The following is a 21,018-nucleotide window of genomic DNA, read 5'->3' as shown; positions in this document are numbered from 1 at the left end:
TGAAGGAGCTACTGTTATTAGGCTCATTTTTACAGGTGAGGAAACTGAGTCAGCTAGGGCGGAAGTGACTCAGACAAATGTCTGAGACTGGTTTTGAACTCGGGTTTCCCTGACTCCAGACCCAGCGCTCTATTCACTTAACCGCCCAGAATTAAGAAAAGAAGTAGGTTTTTTTTGGTTGTTGTTGTTTTGGGGGAGAAAGGGGACAGCCACAAGTTCTGTAACTACAGGGGAGAACGCATTTAGAAAAAATAGATTAAGCAGGAAGCCAGTTTACTTCCAGAGAGTTGCTAGTACGGGGCAGTCACAAGCCCCCCCGGCCTCCTGCCGAGCCTGGGCTTCAGTGGCTGGTCCTGGGGACATTCCCACCTCAAAAGGGAGCTCAGCTCCTGGGAGAGCAGGAGGGAAAGGCCCCCCCGCCCCCCCCCCCCCCCGGGTCCTACAGGTAGCCGGAGCCATGTTGTCTTCACCTTGGGCCACACCGTCTCCTGCCTCGGCTGGCACTGGGCGGGTCGGGAGAGTACTGAGGCATGAGTGAGAAGCGGGCCGCGGTCAGATGATGCCGCTCCTGGCTCCAGCGGGTCCCCTCCCGCGCCGGCCCCCTCCCCTTCACTCTCCGGGTACAGAAACGGAGGGCCGGGGCCTCTGATTCGAGCTCTCGGGCTGCCTTTCCCCGCCCTGGGCACTGTGGCGTAGGCAGAAAGTGCTTTCACTTTCAATTCTTTAAAAATGGACGTTTTTAAACGGAAGTCGGGTTACTGGTGAAACGGAATCCAGTTCCAGCTCGGGCCCTCCCCTCCCCAGAAGTCGGGTTAGCCAGCTCTGAGGGGCTTCAGGTAAGAGGCAGGGGAGGAGGGCAGAGGGAGGGGCAGTTTGCGGCGCAAACTGAGAGGAGAGAGAGCGCAGGGAGGTCCCGGAGGCCCGTGGCCCGGCCCGGCCTCCGCGGCTCCGAGGGCCTGCGCTTTCCAAAAATCACTTTGGTGGCTGAGCGAAGGATCCCTGGCGGGGAGCGAGGGGGCTCGAGGCAGGGGGACCCCGCCCCCAGGCTCTTGCCATCCTCTAGGAGTGAGGGGAGAGAGGGGGCTGATGGGGTCGGAGGAGAGCGGGGAGTCGGGGACAGAGCCCCAAATGACAGCCCATCTCTTGGAGGCTTTACCTTCCCATCCACCAATCCCAACCAATCTTACCTGCTGTAGCCGAGTCTTGGCAACAAGATCACAAACTGGGCGGGGAGGCCGCGGGGAGCAGTCCGGGGACCTCCGCTTATCCTGACACTCACTGAAGAGTTCAGTCTAAACTTAGGGATCTGAAACTTACGGATCTGAGTCTCCCCGCCAGGGAGGGGAAATCTGGGCGGGGGCAGCTCTGAGGCGCACTACTTGTTTGGGAAGAGCAGATTGCAAAAGGGACCGAGGGACGGACAGGCTTCCAAAGGAAAGGCAGCTCAGGAGGGAGCAGAGACTCCTGGAATAGTGAAATTCTGAGGAAACGAAAAGAAACAATTCTGAGGAGGAAAAAGGAGATTTGCCTGAAAAGGCTAGTGTGCTTGCCCTGAGGATCCATCAATTTAGGTTTTTAAAAGAAAGATAAAGAAAATGGGGGAAAGCCGGGTAACGTAAAATGAATAAGTAACTGAAAAGATGACTAAATGAACTAATAAATGAATGATGAAAATGAATGAATGAACTAATAAATGAACAAAAGAACGAATAAATGAAACAGCATCGATTAAATAAATACATACGTGCAAAGAACTATGCTAAATGATGATACAAAAGAAAGATAATATAGTACCTGTTCTCAAGAGCTCCCGTCCTAATTGGAGGTGGAAGGACACGACATGCTCTAGTGTGTTCGAGCACATGCATACACACAGACACACACACTCATTTATGAAGTTTCTGCTGCAAGTTTAATGGAAATTTCCGACAGTGCTTAGGGCCAGTAGAATGGCAGATTTCTTTAAACCCATGCCATTATGTTACTTCCTTTGTTAAAAGCACATTCATTTCAAGAACTTTGATGTCAAGAACTTTTATTTGGGGCTGCTGAAAAGATGTACAAGGGTTACTTCTCTGGACAATGGCTGGTGTGGGGGGGGGTAAGTTTGGCTGTAAAAAGGGTGGCCCAGGGACCTGGGATATTTACATCAAGGTCTGAGGGAAGGCAGTGGTCAAAATGATTGGTTGCAGTGGTTTAGAATGTCTGGAAGAGGGGTTCTCAAACTATGGCCTGTGGGCCAGATGTGGCCCATTGAGGATGTTTATGCGACCCTCAGGGTTATGGCAAATGGACTGAGGGGTGGAGACTGAGTGTGAGTTTTTGTTTTTCCTATAATCCGGCGCTCCCACAGTCTGAGGGATAGTGAACTGGCCCCTATTTAAAAAGTTTGAGGATCCCTGGAAAATGCCTCCTGTCTCTTGTTTTAGCCAGGCTGAATTTTCTGTTCTCATGGTGGCAAAAGATCAGCCATTAGTATCATTGTTGGTTAGCGATTCCATTTCCACAACAGCAGTGGCTCCCCAGATGATGATTAGTGGTCTGCAGAAATCAACACTGCTGTTGTGGGGTATGAGGACTTACCTGCTCATCAGAAACTTGTCAGTGACAAATAACTTTTCTAGTTTTTAGAGATTTTCTTGGAGTTTCAACTCCAGAAAGTATAATAAGCCAAGAAACCTCCCCTTTTTGGGATAATACCCCCTCCATGAAACTGTATCCTAATGAGCTCCTTGTGAAAGGAAAGAAAACCTAATTAACTGTAACACTTATATTTGCATCAATCATCGCAAATGAGGCCGCAAAAGAGGAGATAATCCTCAGCAGCCTCTGCCCTGCTCCCCTAATCTCACCGTGCCCTGTCTCCTTATGGGTTCTGTGGCCTGTTTTTTTTTTTTTTCTGAAGAGAAAGGGTTCTCAACTTCTCTGGAGAATTCCTATACATTCTCCCAGATACTAACTCCATGTCCTCTGGAAGACACATTTTAAATTGTCTTTTCTCCACAGGTCTCAGATCTGGAGAGGAAGATGGTTAAGGACAACCTGCTTGAGACCTTTAAACAGAACAAATTAAACATAATCCAGGCAATAAATACCCTGTCTCCTTTCCTGGAGGTACTACAACATTACTCTTTAATCTCTGAGCTAACTTACCATGTAAGTACTCACCATAACCTGGTCTAATGCACTCTCCACTCCATGACTTCATTAAGCTTACATATTCAGTTAATTAACTAATGTTTATTAAGTACTTATTATGGGCCAAGCACTATGAAAAATTTTTGGAATGCAAATACAAAGAATGAAAAAATCCCTACTTGACATTCTAATGGGAGAGATGAGAAGTACATATAAAAAAAGAGGTCGTAGAAATACATTAAATGAATAAATACAAGTATATTCCAGACAGTTTGGGAAGAAGGACACTGGCAGTTGAGAGGGTGTGAGGAAAAACTTTAGGGAAGAGGTGGTGCTTAGAACCTGAAATCAACTCCTCTCTCTCCTTCTCCTCCTCCTTTTCCTCCTCCCTTCAATTCCCTCCTCTCTCAGTCTCTCTGTCTCTGTCTCTCTGTCTCTCTCTTCCCCATCCTCTCCCTCATGTCTGTGTCTTTTATCTTTCTTTCTCTCCCCCTCCACCACACATCTCCAATCTGTTACCAAGTCTTGTGCATCCCACGTTCTCAATAACTCTTTGCTCTTCTCCATTCACATAGCCACCAACCTAGTTAAAGTCCTCTTTACCTCAAGTCTGAACTAGTGTGATAGACTCCTAGTTAATCTCCTGTCCTTATAATTGTGTGAAAAAAGCAAACTGAAACTATGGGGAGAAAGGCAGGAGGCTCTTGTAATAAGCAAGGGGTCACTGTATAAAAACATAAGCAAACAACTGCAGAAAATCGAATAAGCTTCCCCAATAATTCCATAACTTGACAGTTGAATTTCTCAATATTCTTGGAAGATAGCAGATATTATTATATCCCTTTTATGGATGGCACAACTGAGGTTAAGAAAGATTGAATGATTTGCTCAGAATCAAACAACTAGCTCATGAGGATCTAAAGCAGGACTAGAATGAATCTAAAGTTCTCATACCTATCCTAAGCTGTATTGACAAGGGAATTCAGGTATGAGAGGAGTGGTCAGGGCAAGATCCCCAAGGATTCCCAACCAGACTATTAAAGCTTTTTTTTTTTTTTTTTTTTTTTTTTTTTTTTAACAAAACATATGCATGGGTAAATTTTCAACACTAACCCTTGCAAAACGTTCTGTTCCAAATTTTCCCCTTTTCCCCACCCCCTCCCCTACATGGCAGGTAGTCCAATACATGTTAAATATGTTAAAGTATATGTTAAATCCAATATATGCATACATATTTATACAGTTATCTTGCCGCACAAGAAAAATCAGATCAAGAAGGTAAAATAAAACTGAGAAAGAAAACAAAATACAAGCAAACATCAACAGAAAGAGTGAAAATGCTATGTTGTGGTCCACACTAACCTCCCATGATCCTCTCTCTTGGTGAGGATGGCTCTCTCCATCACAGAACAATTGGAACTGATTTGGTTCATCTCATTATTGGAGAGGGCCTCATCCATCAGAATTGATCCTCATACAGTATCATTGTTGAAGTGTATAGTGATCTCCTGGTTCTACTCATTTCACTTAGCATTAGTTCATGTACGTCTCTCCAAGTCTCTGTATTCATCCTGCTGGTCGTTTTTTACAGAACAGTAATATTCCATAATATTCATATGCTATAATTTACCCAACCGTTCTCCAGCTGATGGACATCCACTCAGTTCCCACTTTCTGGCCACTACAAAGAGGGTTGCCACAAACATTTTTGCACATGTGGGTTTCTTTCCCTCCTTTAAGTCTCTTTGGGATATAAGCCCAGTAGAAACACTGCTGGGTCAAAGAGTATGCAAAGTGATAATTTTTTAGAACATAATTCCAAATTGCTCTCCAGAATGATTGGATCCATTCACAGTTCCACCAACAATGTTTCAGTGTCCCAGTTTTCCCACATCCCTCCAACATTCATCATTATCTTTTCCTGTCATCTTAGCCAAGATGACAGGTATGTTGTGGAACAGTCTTGATTTGCATTTCTCTGTTCAATTGTGATTTGTGTGACTAGAAATAGTTTCAGTTTCTTCTGAAAATTGTCTGTTCATATCCTTTGATCTTTTATGAACTGGAAAATGGCTTGATTTCTTATAAATAAGAGTCAATTTTCTATATATTTTGGAAATGAGGCCTTTATCAGAACTTTTGAATGTAAAAATGTTTTCCTAGTTTATTGTTTCCCTTCTAATCTTGTCTGCATTAATTTTGTTTGTACTTAATATAATCAAAATTATCTATTTTGTGATTGATGATGATCACTAGTTCTAGTTCTTCTTTGGTCACAAATTCCTTCCTACTCCATGGTCTGAGAGGTAAATTATCCTATGTTCTTCTCATTTATTTATAATCTCATTCTTTATGCCTAGACCATGAACCTATTTCAACTTTATCTTGGTATATGATGTTATGTGTGGGTCAATGGCTAATTTCTGCCATACTAGTTTCCAATTTTCCTAGCAGTTTTTGTCAAGCAGTGATGTCTTATCCCAAAAACTGGGGTCTTTGAGTTTGTCAAACACTAGATTGCTATAGTTATTGACTATTTTGTCCTGTGAACTTAACCTATTCCAACAAGTCTATTTCTTAGTGTATACCAAATGGTTTTGATGACCTCTGCTTTATAATATAGTTTTAGATCTGGTACATCTAGGCCAACTTCATTTACTTTTTGTTTTCATTAATTCCCTTGAAATTCTAGATTTTTTTGTTCTTCCAGATGAATTTTGTTGTTATTTGTTTGTTATTTTATAGTTTTGGGGGAGTTTGATTTGTATAGCACTAAATAAATAGATTAGTTTAGTGAGTAGTGTCATCTTTATTATATTCACTGGACCTATCCAAGAGACTTGATATTTTTCCAATTGTTCAGATCTGACTTTATTTGTGTGGAAAGTTTTTTTGTAATTTTGCTCATATAGTTCCTGACCCTCCCTTGGCAGATAGATTCCTAAATATTTTATACTATCGACAGTTATTTTAAATCGAATATCTCTTTGTATCACTTGCTGTTAGATTTTGTTAGAAGCATTGATAATTTCAAAAATTCACCAGCATTATAGGAAGTCACTTTGAAGAACCAAGGAATCAAGGGATAACTAAGCTCTCTTGTCAATAATTTTTAGATGGCTCTAAAGGAGTACCAAAAATCACGCTGTATGTACAATGTGGTATACAACATCCTTACGCAACTAGAACATAGATTCAACACCAAGATCCTTGAAGCTTTGTTCCACCCCTTCAACCTGCAGAAATATCCACTATTAAAGCAAATCCAATGCCACTTCAAAGATGGTAAGGTGAATCTAAAGCAATTTGGGATCTTGACATGGGGACACCTATGATCGTAGGGAGACATGAAGAGACATCTTTCACTGTCTCCCACTGACATTCTAAATGATTGAGACTAACTGTGCTGGCTTTTGTACAGGAATTTTTCCTTCCTATGGTTACAAGGAAAGGTGTTGGCTCCTTTCTCCCACTTTCCTTTCCAGGGCTAGGAAAATCTGGCTGCATTCAGGAGATCTCAACAGCCACGTAAAAGGAGATGTTGCTCTTACGGTGGCAGGCATCTGAGCAGCTCCTTCCATAGCTATCGAGACAAATTTAAACAGGGATCTTTGGAAAAGGTGTGAAAAAGAATCAGGGAGGTGTCTTTCCCAGTGTAATTGCTTCTTTCTCTGACTGAAACTTTCCTTTGCTGTCTAGTGATTCCAGGTGAACCAATACCACAAGGCAGCAGGGGACCTCCTGTCCCAAGCAGCAGCCTTGAGAGGGCATCAGCTGTCAGGGCTCCTTAAAATTCTTTCCAAAGTTTGTGGACTGTTAGGAGACCTCCTGTCTCTGTTCAGGCCTCACTTACCCAGATCTTTCTTAACTTATTCCTTCCTCTCCCACCGTGGCTAAGCTTCAGCTTTGATTTTCATATTGTATCAAGTCATCATCCTGGGACTTGAGAATATCATATCCCCAACTAATTGTGTCTCAAGTTCCTAAGGGCATTCCCCCGATTTTTCATCTTCGTAAGAATAGCCATATCTCAAAAAGGGGGGCAACTAGTTGATATAGTAGAGAGCACCAGCCCGGAAATCAGGTGGATCTGAGTTCAAATATGGCCTCAGACACTTAATATTTCCTGCTTATGTGACCTTGGGAAAGTCACTTAGTACCAATTGCCTCAGCAGAAAAAAAAAATAGCAATATCTCAGGAATCTATATGAATAATTTCAATTATATGAAATTAAAACATTTTTGCACAAAACACATCAATGCAGTCCAAATTAGCAGGAGATAGGGAAAATTTAATTACAGCAATCCTGTTCCACTCCACCAAATCCAAACTCATTTCGGAGATGGTAAGGTGAATATAGATTCAGTTGAGATCTTAAGACAGGGACACCGGCATTCCCTGGGCAAAGACAACTGAGATTAGCTGGGCTGGCTTCTACACAGCTGTTGTCCTTTCCCATGGGCACAAGGAGATCTCTCTACTCCTGTCTCTTACTTGCTTTTCCAAGGTTACTTAGGTCTGGCTGCTCTGGAGGAGTCCCAACTGCCAAACAAAGGAAATGTTCCCTCTTATGTTTTCAGGCACCTGAGTGGCTCCTTCCAGAGTTGCATAGAGAGCTTTAGGCAGGTGTTTCTGGAAAAGATGTGAAGAAGAGTCAGGGAGGTGTCTGTCCCAGTGCATTTGCCTCTTTCTCTGACTGGCGCTTTCTTTTCCTGACTAGTAACTCCAGATGCATCAGCACCACAAGGCAGCAGGGGACCTCCTGTCCAGAACACCAACCTTGAGTGGGCGTCAGCTGTCATGGCTCCTCAAAACTCTGTTCAAGGTATTTGAGTTTTAGGAGACCTTCTGTCTCTGCTCAGGTCTTTGTTACCCAGGTCTTTCTCATTTTATCAATTCCTGTTGTTTGTTAACCAGGTCTCAACTAGGACTTTCATGTCCCATCATGTCTCCCTTCTGTCACCTGAGCACAATACACTGGCTGTGTCTCAGGTTGCCGAGGGCATCCCCTTTGGTTTTTCATCTTTGTGGGAATAGCAATATCTCAGTTAAAATGCACAATTTTGATTACATGAAATTAAAACATTTTTGCAAAATGAAATCAATGCTGCAAGGTGATCAGAAAACTGGGGAAAATTCAATTAGACCATTCCTATTCCAACCCATTAACCTGTAAGAATACCCAATAGCCCAAATCCAAAAGCATTTCAAGGATATTAAGGCAAATCTAGAGCCAGTTGGGATCTTGAGATGGGGGCACCTGTGTGTTAAGGAAGAGACAACATCCAGTATCTCCCACTAGAATTCCAAGATATAGAATTCCAAGAATTCTAGGAGGACCGGAGTTGTCCCTTTCCTATGGGCACAAGGAAAGGTGTCTGCTCCTGACCCTGACCTGTTTTTCCAGTTCTGGTTGCTCTTGGGGACTCTCAACATCACATTCCCTCTTATGGTTGCAGGCACCTGAACAGGTCCATTGATAGCTGCATAGGGACTTAGGGAGGGTTCTCTCAAAAAGCTATGAGAAGTCAGGAAAGTGCCATTCCCTGTGTCCCTGTGCGTCTGCCACCTCCTTTCACTGAAGCTTTCCTTTGCTGTCTAGTGGCTCTCAATGGATTAACACCACAAGTCAGCATGGGGTTTCCTATCCAGAACAGCGGCCTTGAGAGGACTTCTGCTGTTAGGGCTGCTAATTTCAATGTCAAAGGTAGGTGGGTTTGGGATGACCTTCTGTCTTTACACAGGCCTTTCTTTTACAAATATTTCTTGTCTAATCCATTCCTCTCCTTTGTCTTCTCGCCCTTTACAGGCTATCCCTCAACTTTCCTTCTTGTCAAATGTCTGCCTCCTATCACCTGTGCATATTATATCCCCCACTGCTTTTGGTCCCTGAGGTAGCCCTTTTCATCTTTGTAACAACTGCAATATTTCAAGATGTTAAATGGATAACTTTGATTATATGAAATTGAAATATTTTGCACAAACTCCAGTCTCCCACTTGCTTTTCCAAGGCTTCTTGGCTGCTCTGAGGGAGCCTTAATTGCCAAACAAAGGAGATGTCCCCTTTTATGTTTGCAAACACCTGAGCAGCTGCTTCAATAGCTGTAGAGAGAGCTTTAGGCAAGTGTTTCTGAAAAAATGTGAAGAACAGTCAGGGAAGTGTCTGTCCCAATGCATTTGCCTCTTTCTCTGACTGAAGCTTTCCTTTGCTGTCTAGTGATTCCGGATGGATCAGCACCACAAGGCAGCAGAGGACCTCCTGTTCAGAGCAGCTGTTTTGAGAGGACATCAGCCATCAGGGCTCCTCAAAGCTCTGTGCAAGGTACCTGGGCAAGTAGGAGACCTCCTGTCTCTTCTCAGACCTCTCTTATCCAGGTCATTCTTCTCTTACCCTCTCCTCTGTCTTTGTGGCCAAGACTCACCTTTGACTTTCAAATAATATCATGTCCTGTGACTTGAGCATAGTCTATCCACAACTAGCTATGTCTCATATTCTTGAGAGCTTTTCCCTTGGTTTTTCATCTTTGAAAATATTTTATCTATTGAAAATAGATTCAGGAATTAAAACGTATAATTTTGATTAAAAGAAATTGAAACTTTTTCCACAAACAAAATCAATGCAGCCCTAACTAGGAAACTTCTTGGGCTAGTAGAAGACCACCTTTCTCTGCTCGTGCCTCTCTTACCCAGATATTCCTTATCTTATCCCTTCCTTTCCCTTTGTCACCAGGCTTCATGGGACTTTCATGTCCCATCATTTCCCCATCCTGGGACCTGAGCTGATCATATCCCCAACTAGCTATTTCTCAGGGTCCTGAGAGGTTCCTCCTTCGTTTTTATCTTTGTAATAATTGCAATATCGTAGGAATTAAATTGGATAACTTTTATTCCATGAAATTAAAATCTTCCACACACAAAATCAGTGCAGCTAAAATTAGCAGGAAACTGGAAGGAGGAAGAAATTTGATTTGGCCATTCCTATTCCACCCCATCAACCTGCAGAAATACTCACCATTAGTTCAAATCCAAAATCACTTCAAAGGTAAGGTGAATTTAGATCCAGTTGAGATCTTGAGAGAGGGACATTGGCTTTCCCTGGGCAAAGACAATTGAGATTAGCTGGGCTGGTTTCTACATAGGTATATAGGACATAGGTCCTGAGCACCAGGAGGTATATTTACACCTTTCTCCCACTTCCTTTTCCAAGTCTGCTTAACTCTGGCTACTCTGAGAGTGTCCTGACTGCCAAACAAATGAGATATCCACTCTTATGTTTACAGGCACCTGAGCAGCTCCTTCCAAATGCATAGAAAGCTTTAGGCAAGTGTCTCTGGGGAAAGAAAAAAAAAAAGGTGTGAAGGAGAGTCAGGGAAGTGTCTGTCCCAATGCATTTGCCTCTTTCTCTGACTGAAGCTTTCCTTTGCTGTCTAGTGACGCCAGATGTATTAGCACCACAAGGCAGCAGGGGACCTCCTGTTCAGAGCAGCTGTTTTGAGAGGACATCAGCCATCAGGGCTCCTCAAAGCTCCGTCCAAGGTACTTGGGCAAGTAGGGGACCTCCTGTCTTTGCTAAGGCCTCTCTTACCTAGGTCATTCTTCTCTTACCCCCTCCTCTGCCTTTGTGGCCAGGACTAAGCTTTGACTTTCAAATAATATCATGTCCCAATCCTGTCACCTGAGTTTATTATATCCACAACTAAATGTGTCTCATGGTCTTGAGAGCTTAGTTTTTCATCTTTGCAATAATTGCAATATTCAGGAAATGAAATGGATAATTTTTATTACATGAAATTAAAACATTTTTTGCACAAACTAAATCAATACAGTCAAAATTGTCAGGAAACAGAAAATCTGATCCTAATATGTAGAGGGCTGAATCTCTGAATCAAACAAGGGAGCACTTAAAGCTATCTATTCCATGTGAGGCAATGGCTTTATTAGCATATATATGGATGATGGCTCTCCTCACCATCGATGCTTGCTGAATGTTTGGTAGTAAGATAACCATAGGCCAGGATTGGAGGGTGGAGGGAAAGAGTCAGAAGCACTTGGCAGCAGGATGATGGGGAGAGAGGCTGGAGACTTTGGACTCCAGAATCCAGGATATATCTTTGGCAAACCATGTGGCAGCTTGTCTGCCTCCTTCATTTCTCCCCCTAAAGACCAAGGACTTTGATTTATCCTAATTCTGGCTGACCCTGAGGCCTCCAGGGAGCTAGCATGTACTTTACACTAATAATCTTATTCCACTCCATCAATCAACAGAAATACTCAACATTAGTTCAGATCCAAAAGCACTTCAAATATGGTAAGATGAATCTGGAGTCAGTTGGGATCTTGAGATGGGGTCACCTTTAGGTTTAGGGAAATGGGAAAGATACCTTCTGTTATCAGCCACGACATTCCCAAAGCATAGATAGACAATTGAGCTTACTTGTGCTGGCTTCTATACAGGAATTCTTCTGGGTATGAGGAAAGAGGTTGGTCCTTGTCTTCTACTTTCCTTTCCAGGGCTTATAGAGGTCTGACTGCTCTGGGGGTTCTCAAGAGTCACACAAGGAGATGTCATCTCTTATATTTGAAGACACCTGAGCAGGTCCATTAATAGCTGCATAGGAGCTTAGAGAGAGGTCTCTGAAAAGATGTGAGAAGTCAGGGAAGTGTCTTTCCCTGTGCATCTGCCCTTTTCTTTGACTGAAGCTTTCCTTTGCACTCTAGTGACTTCTGATAGATCAATACTACAAGTCAGCATGGTATGTCCTCTCCAGAAATGCAGCCTTGAGATGACATCTGCTGTTAGGGCTGCTAATTTTGCTGTCAAAGGTAGGTGAGTTTTGGGGGATTCAGGCCTCTCTTATACAAATTCTTCTTATCTAATCCACTCCTCTCCTTTATCTTCTCTCCTTCTGTAGGCCAGTCCTCAACTTCAGTTCTCATGCTAAATCAGATCTCCCTCCTATCATCTCTGTATATTATACTCCCCACTGGCTGTGTTTCCAGTCTCTAAGTGTAGCCCCTTTGGTTTTTCATCACTATGACAATTGCAACATTTCAGGAAGTTAAATGGGTAATTTTGATTACAAGAAATTAAAACATTTTGCAAAAACAAAATCAATGCAGCCAAAACTAGTAGGAAACTGGAAGGAGAGGGAAATTTAACCCAGGCAGAGCTATTTTGCCCCATTCACCTTTAGGAATGCATATCATTAATTCAAATCCAAAATCATTTCAAAGATGGAAAGATGAATCTAGAGCCAGTTGAAATTTGAGACAAGGATGCAAGCTATACACAGGTATTGTCCCTTCTTTTGGATACAGGGAGGTATATCTAATCCTGCTCCCATTTGCTTTTCCAAAGGTGGTGAGGTCTGACTGCTCTGAGGGATTCCAAATGCCAAACAAAGGATATATTCCCTTTTATATTTGCTAGAACCAGAGCAGCTCCTTCCATAGCTGCACAGAGAGCTTTAGGCAGGCATCTCTGGAAAAGGTGTAAAGAAGAGTCAGGGAAGTGTCTGTCATAGTACATTTGCCTCTTTCTCTGACTGAAGCTTTCTTTTGCTATTTAATGATACCAGATGGATCACCACAAGGCAGCTTGGGATCTCCTGTTCAGAAGGACACCCTTGAGTGGGCATCAGATGCCATGACTCCTCAAAACACTGTCCCAGGTACTTGGGGTTTTAGGAGACCTCATGTCACTACTCTTATCCATGTCCTTTTTGTCTTACCCCCTCCTCTTCTTTGTCTTCTCTCTCTCAGGTACTTGTCTCCCATTTTTATCCCTCATGCCACATCATGTCTTCCTCCTATCTCTTGAACATAACATAATTCTAAAGGCTATATATCCATTCCCTTGGGGAGTCCCTTTGTCCCTTTGGCTTTTCATCTTTTTTTTTTAAACAATTGTGATATCTCATAAAGTTAAATGGATAATTTTGATTACATGAAAATAAAACTGTTTTTGACAAACCAAATCAAAGCAGCCAAAATTAGCAAGAGACTGGGGAAATTTTGATCCTGGCAGGCCTGTTCCTCCCCCATCAACCTGCAGGAATATCCACCATTAGTCCAAATCCAAAAGCACTTAAAAGATGCTGAGATGAATCTAGAGCCAGTTGGGTGGAGGGCACCTATGTGTTTAGGGAGACAGGAAGACATCTTACATTGTCAGCCACTGCTATTCCCAAAGCATAGGCAACTGAGCTCACTTGGGCTGGCTTCTACACAGGAGTTTTTACTTCCTAGTACAAGTAAAGGAGTTGGCTCCTGTCTCTCATTTCCTTTTCCAGAGCTAATTAGATCTGGCTCCTCTGGGAGGCTCCCAACATTTACAGAAAGGATATGTCCCCTCTTATGTTTGCAGGCACTTGAGCAGCTCCTTCCAAGTGCATACAAAGCTCTAAGCAGGTGTCTCTGGAAAAGATGTGAAGAAGAATTAGGGAAGTGTGTGTCCCCGTGGATTTGCCTCTTTCATTGACTGAAGCTTTCCTTTGCTGTCTAGTGATTCCAGATGGGTTACCACAAGACAACTTGGACTCTCATATTGCGAGGATCACCCTTGAGTGGGAATCAGCTGTCAGGGCTACTCAAGGTATGGAGTTTTAGGAGACCTCATGTCTCTGCTCAGGTTTCTGTTACCCAGCTGCTTCTCATCTTATCCATTCCCAACCTTTGTTAACCAGGTCAAACTTATGACCCTTATATCACATCATGTCTCCCTCCTGTCACCTGAGTACAATATATTGCTTACTGGCTGTGTCTCAAGTTCCTGCAAGCTGCCCCGATGATTTTTCATCTTTGTAAGAATAACAATATGCCTTGCTATCCTTGGAATCTTGAGATGGGATCATCTATGTGTTAAGGAAAACAGGAAGAGACATCCTTAACTGTCTCCCATAGGTATTCCCAAAGCATAGACAACTGAGTCTAACTGTGTTGACTTCTAAACAGGAGTTTTCCCTTCCAACGAGTACAAGGAGAGGTGTTAACTCCTGTCTCTGATGTCTTTTTTCTGGGCTGGTTAAGTCTGACTGTTCTGGGGACTCCCAACTGTCATACAAACATGCTATCCCTTCTTATGGTGCTGACACATGGACAGGTCCATTGATAGCTGCATAGAAGGCTTAGACAGGGTTCTCTGACAAGAAGTCAAGGGTTAGGGATGTGTTTGTTCTTGTGCATCTGCCTCCTTCTCTGACTGAAACTTTTCTTTGCTGTCTAGTGACTCCAGAAGGATCGACATCACAAATTGGTACAGGATCTTCTGTCCAGAGGACCAGTCTTCAGAGAGAATCAGCTGTCAGGGCTCCTCCAGGGTCTGTCAAAGGTACTTGAGTTTTATGTGACTTCCTATTTCTGCAAATTTTTCTTGCCTTATTCAATTTTGTGCTTTGTCTTCTCTCCCTCGAGTCACCAGGCCACAACTTTGCCCCTTATACCATATCCTGTTTTCCTCTTTTGTCCTGAGTATATCATATCACCTATTGGCTCTGTCTCCTGTCTCTTAGGAAAGCCCCTTTGTTTTTTCATCTATTTTAACAATTGTAATATCTCAGTAAGTTAAATGGATAACATTTATTACCTGAAATTGAAATGTTTTGCACAAACAAAATCAATGCAGCCAAAATTAGCAAGAAACTGGGGGGAAAGTTGATCCGAGCAGCCCTATTCCACCTCCTTAAACAACACAGACAATTCAAAGGTGGAAGGAGGAATCTAGAGCCAGGTGGGATCTTGAGGCAGGAGCAGCTAAAGTTGTAGGGGAAAAGATGCCTACCATCTTCTCCTACTAGCATTACCGAGGGATTGATGATTAATTCTGGCTATGCTAGTTTTGACACAAGTTTTCCCCTCCTATGAGTACAAAGACAAATGTCTCCTCCTGTCTCCTATCTCCCTTTCTATAGCTGCTTTGGGGGTCTCTCAACACACACACAGAGGAGATTTCCCCTTGGATGAATTCAGGCACCTGAACAGGTCGATTAAGACCTCTAGGTCTTAGTCAGGGATCTTTGAAAAAAATGAAAAGATTCAGGTGTCTGTCTAAGGGAATCTGCCTTTTTTCTCTGACTGAAGTTTTCCTTTGCTGTCTAGTGACTCCACATGGATCAACAGTACAAGGCAGTATGGAACCTTCTGTCCAGAGGAGTACTTTTGAGAGGACAGCAGCTGTAAGGGCTCCTCAAAGCTCTGTCCCAGGTACTTGGGCTTTTAGGGGACCTCATGGCACTATGCTTACCCATGTCCTTTTTATCTTAACCACTTCTCTTCTTTGTCTTCTCTCTCAGGTACTTCTGTCCTATCTTTACCCCTAATGCCACTTCATTTCTTCCTCCTATCACTTGAACAAAATATAATTCTAAAGGCTATGTATCAGTTCCCTTTGGGAATCCCTTTGGCTTTTCATCATTTATTTTTAACAATTGTGATATCTGAGGAAGTTAAATGGATAATTTTGATTACATGAAAGTAAAACTGTTTTTTTCACAAACCAAATCAAAGCAATCAAAATTAGCAAGAGACTGGGGGGAATTTTGATTCACCCCATCAACTTACAGGAATATCCACCATTAGTCCAAATCCAAAAGCACTTGAGAGAGGGTAAGATGAATCTAGAGCCAGTTGGGTAGAGGGCACCTATGTGTTTAGGGAGACAGGAAAAAGCATCTTATATTGTCAGTCACTGGCGTTCCCAAAGCATAGACAACTGAGCCCACTTGTGATGGCTTCTACAGAGGAGTTTTTCCTTTCTAGTACATGTAAAGGAGTTGAGTTGGCTCCTGTCTCCCATTTCCCTTTCCAGAGCTAGTTAGATCTGGTTCCTCTGGGAGGTTCTCAACATCCACAAAAAGGAGATGTCCCCTCTTATGTTTGCAGGCACATGATGAGCTCCTTCCAAGTGCATATAAAGCTCTAGGCAGGTGTCTCTGGAAAAGGTGTGAAGAAGAGTCAGGGAAGTGTGTGTTCCAGTGGATTTGCCTCTTTCTTTGACTGAAACTTTCCTTTGCTGTCTAGTGTTTCCAGATCAATCACCACAAGGCAGCTTGAGATCTCCTGTTCAGAGGAGCACCCTTGAGCGGGCATCAGCTCTCAGGGTTCCTCAAAGCTCTGTTCAAGATATTTGAGTTTTAGGAGACCTCCTTTCTCTGCTCAGTTCTCTATTACCCAGCTCCTCCTCATCTTACCCATTCCTGTCCTTTGTTAACTAGTCCTTACCTATGACCCTCACATCATATCATGTCTCCTTCCTGTCACTTGAGCACAATATATTGCTTACTGGCTGTATCTTACATCCCTGCAGGCTTCCCCATGATTTTTCAATTTTGTAAGAATAACAATATCTCTGGATTTAAAACAGATAATTGTGATTATATGAAATTAAAACTTTTTTGCAAAATGAAATCAATGCTGCCAAAATTAGCAGAAAACTGAGGGAAAATTTGATTGAGGCAGACCTATTCCTCTCCATCAATCTGTAACAATACTCACCATTGGACTTTTCAAGGATAGTAAGGCAAAACTAGAGCCAATTGGGATCTTGAGATAAGGTCACCTATATGTTAAGGAAGACAGGAAGAGACATTCTGCACTGTCTCCCATAGGTATTCCAAAGTATAGACAACTGAGTCTAACTGTGTTGACTTCTAAACAGGAGTTTAGTACAGAAGTGAGTACAAGGAGAGGTGTTAGCTTCTGTATCTGATGTCTTTTTTCTAGGCTGGTTAAGTCTGGCTGTTCTGGGGACTCCCAACTGCCACACAAATGTGCTATCCCTTCTTATGTTGCTGGCACATGGGCAGGTCCATTGATAGCTGCATAGAAGGCTAAGACAGGGTTCTCTGACAAGAAGTGAACGGTTAGGAATGTGTTTGTTCCTGTGCATCTGCCTCCTTCACTGACTGAAGCTTTTCTTTGCTGTCTAGTTACTCCAGAAGGATCGACGTCACAAGTTGGAACAGGATCTTCTGTCCAGAGGACCAGTCTTGAGAAAAAATCAGCTGTCAGGGCTCCTTCAGGCTCTGTCAAAGGTACTTGAGTTTTAGGTGACTTCCTATGTCTACAAATCCTTTTTGCCTTATTTAATTTTGTGCTTTGTCTTCTCTCCCTCGGGTTGCCAGGCCATATCTTTGCCCCTCATACCATATCCTGTCTTCTTTTGACCTGAGTATATCATTTCACCTATTGTCTCTGTCTCTTGCCTCTTAGGGAAGTCCCTTTGGTTTTTCATCTTTTATTAACAATTGTAATATCTCAGTAAGTTAAATGGACAATTTTTAAAATATGAAATTAAAACTTTTGCACAAACAAAATCAATGCAGCCAAAACTAGCAAGAAACTGGGAGGAAAGTTGATCTGAGCAGTCCTATTCCACCTGCATGAACACCACTGGCATTTCAAAGATGTAAAGAGGAATCTAGAGCCAGGTGGGATCTTGAGGCATGGGCACTGCACCTAAGGTTACAGAGAGACAGGAAGAGAATTCTCCCTTGTCTCCTACTAGCATTACCAGGGAACTGACAATTAATTCTGGCTATGCTAGCTTTCACACAACCTATCCCCTATGAGTACAAGGACAGATGTGTACTCCTGTCTCCCATCTCCCTTTCTATAGCTGCTTTGGGGGACTTCCAACAGCCACACAAAGGAGATTTCTCCTTGTAAGCATGCAGCCATGTGAGTAGGTCGATTAAGGGCTGCATAGAGAGCTTAGGCAGGGATTTCTGAAAAATGAGAAGATTCATGGAAGTGTCTGTCTCAGGGCATCTACCTCTTTCTCTGACTGAAGTTTTCCTTTGCTGTCTAGTGACTCCGCATGGATCCACACCACAAGGCAGTACCAAACCTCCTATCCAGAAGAGTAACATTGAAAAGACATCAGCTGTAAGGGCTCCTCAAAGCTCTGTCTCAGGTACTTGGGCTTTTAGGGGACCTCATGTTACTACTCTTATCCAAGTCCTTTTTGTCTTAACCCTTACTCTTCTTTGTCTTCTCTCTTTCAGGGACTTGTGTTCCATATTTACCCCTCATGCCACATCATGTCTTCCTCCTATCTCTTGAACATAACATAATTCTAAAGGCTATGTGTCATTTCCCTTGGGTAGTCCCTTTGGCTTTTCATTTATTTTTAACAATTGTGATATCTGAGGAAGTTAAATGGATAATTTTGATTACATGAAAGTAAAACTTTTTTTTGACAAACCAAATCAATGTAGCCAAAATTAGCAAGAGACTGGGGGAAATTTTGATTCACTCCATCAACCTGCAGGAATATCTACCATTAGTCCAAATCCAAAAGCACCTGAGAGAGGGTAAGATGAATCTAGAGCCAGTTGGGTAGAAGGCACCTATGTGTTTAGGGAGACAGGAAAAAGCATCTTATATTGTCAGTCACTGGCATTCCCAAAGCATAGACAACTGAGCCCACGTGATGGCTTCTACAGAGGTGTTTTTCTCTTCTTACGTGTACAAGAAAAGGAGTTGGCTCCTGTCTCCCATTTCCCTTTCCAAAGCTAGTTAGTTCTGGCTCCTCTGGAAAGTTCTCAACACATACAAAAAGGAGATGTCCCCTCTTATGTTTGCAGGCACATGATGAGCTCCTTCCAAGTGCATACAAAGCTTTAGGCATGTGTCTCTGGTGTGAAGAAGAGTCAGGGAAGTGTGTGTTCCAGTGGATTTGCCTCCTTCTTTGACTGAAACTTTCCTTTGCTGTCTAGTGATTCCAGATCAATCACTACAAAGCAGCTTGAGATGAAGCTGAACAGGAGTTCAGAGGATCACCCTTGAGTGGGCATTAGCTGTCAGGGCTCCTCAAAGCTTTGTTCATGATATTTGAGTTTTAGGAGACCTCCTGTTTCTGTTCAGGTCTCTATTACCCAGCTCCTTCTCATCTTACCCATTCTTGTCCTTTGTTAACCAGACCTTAGCTATGACCCTCACATCACATCATGAGCATAATATATTGCTTACTGGCTGTACTTTACACCCCTGAGAACTGCCCACATGATTTTTCATCTTTGTAAGAATAACAATATCTCAGGAATTAAAACAGATAATTTTGATTACATGAAATTAAAACTTTTTTTACAAAATGAAATCAGTGCTGTCAAAATAAGCAGAAATTTGATTTGGGTAGTCCTATTCTACCCCATCAATCTGTAACAATACCCACCATTAGTCCAAATCCAAAAACATTTCAAGGATATCAAGGCAAATCTAGAATCAGTTGGGATCTTGATGGGATCACCTATTTGTTAAGGGAAACAGGAAGAGATATCCTTCACTGTCTCCCATAGGTATTCCCAAAGCATAGACAACTGAGTCTAACTGTGTTGACTTCTAAACAGGAGTTTTCCCTTCCTATGAGTGCAAGGAGAGGTGTTAGCTCCTGTCTCTAATGTGCTTTTTCTGGGCTGGTTAAGTCTGGCTGTTCTGTGGACTCCCAACTGTCATACAAACATGCTATCCCTTCTTATGTTGCTGGCACATGGGCAGGTCCATTGATAGCTGCATAGAAGGCTTAGACAGGGTTCTCTGACAAGAAGTCAAGGGTTAGGGATGTGTTTGTTCTTGTGCATCTGCCTCCTTCTCTGATTGAAGCTTTTCTTTGCTGTCTAGTGACTCCAGAAGGATCGACATCACAAATTGGTACAGGATCTTCTGTCCAGAGGACCAGTCTTGAGAGAGAATCAACTGTCAGGGCTCCTCCAGGGTCTGTCAAAGGTACTTGAGTTTTAGGTGACTTCCTATGTCTGTAAATCCTTCTTGCCTTATTCAATTTTGTGCTTTGTCTTCTCTCCCTTGGGTCACCAGGCCACATCTTTGCCCCTCATACCATATTCTGTCTTCCTCTTTTGACCTGAGTATACCATATCACATATGGGCTCTGTATCCTGTCTCTTAGGAAAGCCCCTTTGGTTTTTCATCTTTTTTAACAATTGTAATATCTCAGTAAGTTAAATAGATAATTTTTATTACATGAAATTAAAACCTTTTGCATAAACAAAATCAATGCAGCCAACATTAGCAGGAAACTGAGGGGAAAGGTGATCCTAAGCAGCCCTATTCCACTTCCATAAACATCACACACTTCAAAGGTGGAAGAGGAATCTAGAGGAAGGTAGGATGTTGATGTGGGGGCACTTAATATTATAGGGAGACAGGAAGAGACATGTCTTATTGTCTCCTCCTACTATTACCGGGGGATTGACGATTTTGACTGTGCTAGCTTTGACACAATTTGTCCCCTCCTATGAGTACAAGGACAGATGTGTACTCCTGTCTCCCATCTTCCTTTCTATAGCTGCTTTGGGGGACTCCTAACAGCCACACCAAGAAGATTTCCCCTTGGATGCATGCAGGCATGTGAACAGATCGATTGAGGGCTTAGGCAGGGATCTCTGAAAAAAATGAGAAGATTCAGGGAGGTGTCTGTCTAAGGGAATCTGCTTCTTTCTCTGACTGAAGTTTTCCTTTGCTTTCTAGTGACTCCACATGGATCAACAGTACAAGGCAGTATAGAACCTTCTGTCCAGAGTACCTTTGAGAGGACATCAGCTGTAAGGGCTCCTCAAAGCTCTGTCCCAGGTACTTGGGCTTTTAGAGAACCTCATGTCACTTATCCATGTCCTTTTTGTCTTAACCCCTACTCTTCGTCTTTTCTCTCTCAGGTACTTGTGTTCCATATTTACCCCTCATGCCACATCATGTCTTCCTCCTATCTCTTGAACATAACATAATTCTAAAGGGTATGCATCAGTTCCCTTTGGGAGTCCCTTTGGCTTTTCATCTTTTCTTTTCTTTTTCTTTTTTCTTTTTTTTTTTTTTTTTAACAATTGTGATATCTATGGAAGTCAAATAGGTAATTTTAATTACATAAA

The 21,018-nt window shown here is 42.6% G+C and overlaps 1 protein-coding gene across 11 annotated transcripts in view; it reads left to right on the top strand.

The window, feature by feature from the left end:
* Window positions 1-441: 441 nt before the first annotated feature.
* LOC141541773 (uncharacterized) overlaps window positions 442-21,018 on the top strand; it is a 74,497-nt gene continuing 53,920 nt past the window's right edge. For 5 of the 11 annotated variants that reach the window (XM_074266209.1, XM_074266215.1, XM_074266216.1 and 2 more), the window contains exons 1-16: window positions 442-836; window positions 3,007-3,156; window positions 6,255-6,423; window positions 7,860-7,964; window positions 8,742-8,846; window positions 9,357-9,461; window positions 10,571-10,675; window positions 11,858-11,962; window positions 12,718-12,810; window positions 13,644-13,733; window positions 14,364-14,468; window positions 15,236-15,340; window positions 17,065-17,169; window positions 17,946-18,050; window positions 19,757-19,861; window positions 20,624-20,725. In XM_074266209.1, coding sequence (XP_074122310.1) covers window positions 3,028-3,156; window positions 6,255-6,423; window positions 7,860-7,964; window positions 8,742-8,846; window positions 9,357-9,461; window positions 10,571-10,675; window positions 11,858-11,962; window positions 12,718-12,810; window positions 13,644-13,733; window positions 14,364-14,468; window positions 15,236-15,340; window positions 17,065-17,169; window positions 17,946-18,050; window positions 19,757-19,861; window positions 20,624-20,725 — 1,633 coding nt within the window. In that variant the 5' untranslated portion in view covers window positions 442-836; window positions 3,007-3,027. The remainder of the gene's footprint in view (window positions 837-3,006; window positions 3,157-6,254; window positions 6,424-7,859; window positions 7,965-8,741; window positions 8,847-9,356; window positions 9,462-10,570; window positions 10,676-11,857; window positions 11,963-12,717; window positions 12,811-13,643; window positions 13,734-14,363; window positions 14,469-15,235; window positions 15,341-17,064; window positions 17,170-17,945; window positions 18,051-19,756; window positions 19,862-20,623; window positions 20,726-21,018) is intronic. The other 6 variants (XM_074266217.1, XM_074266213.1, XM_074266214.1 and 3 more) reach the window with 5 other exon arrangements.

This window comes from Sminthopsis crassicaudata, chromosome 4 (assembly GCF_048593235.1).
Source record: "Sminthopsis crassicaudata isolate SCR6 chromosome 4, ASM4859323v1, whole genome shotgun sequence".
Lineage (NCBI taxonomy): Eukaryota > Metazoa > Chordata > Mammalia > Dasyuromorphia > Dasyuridae > Sminthopsis > Sminthopsis crassicaudata.
Note: the sequence above shows the minus strand (reverse complement) of the source record. Positions and strands in the feature narration are given on the sequence as shown.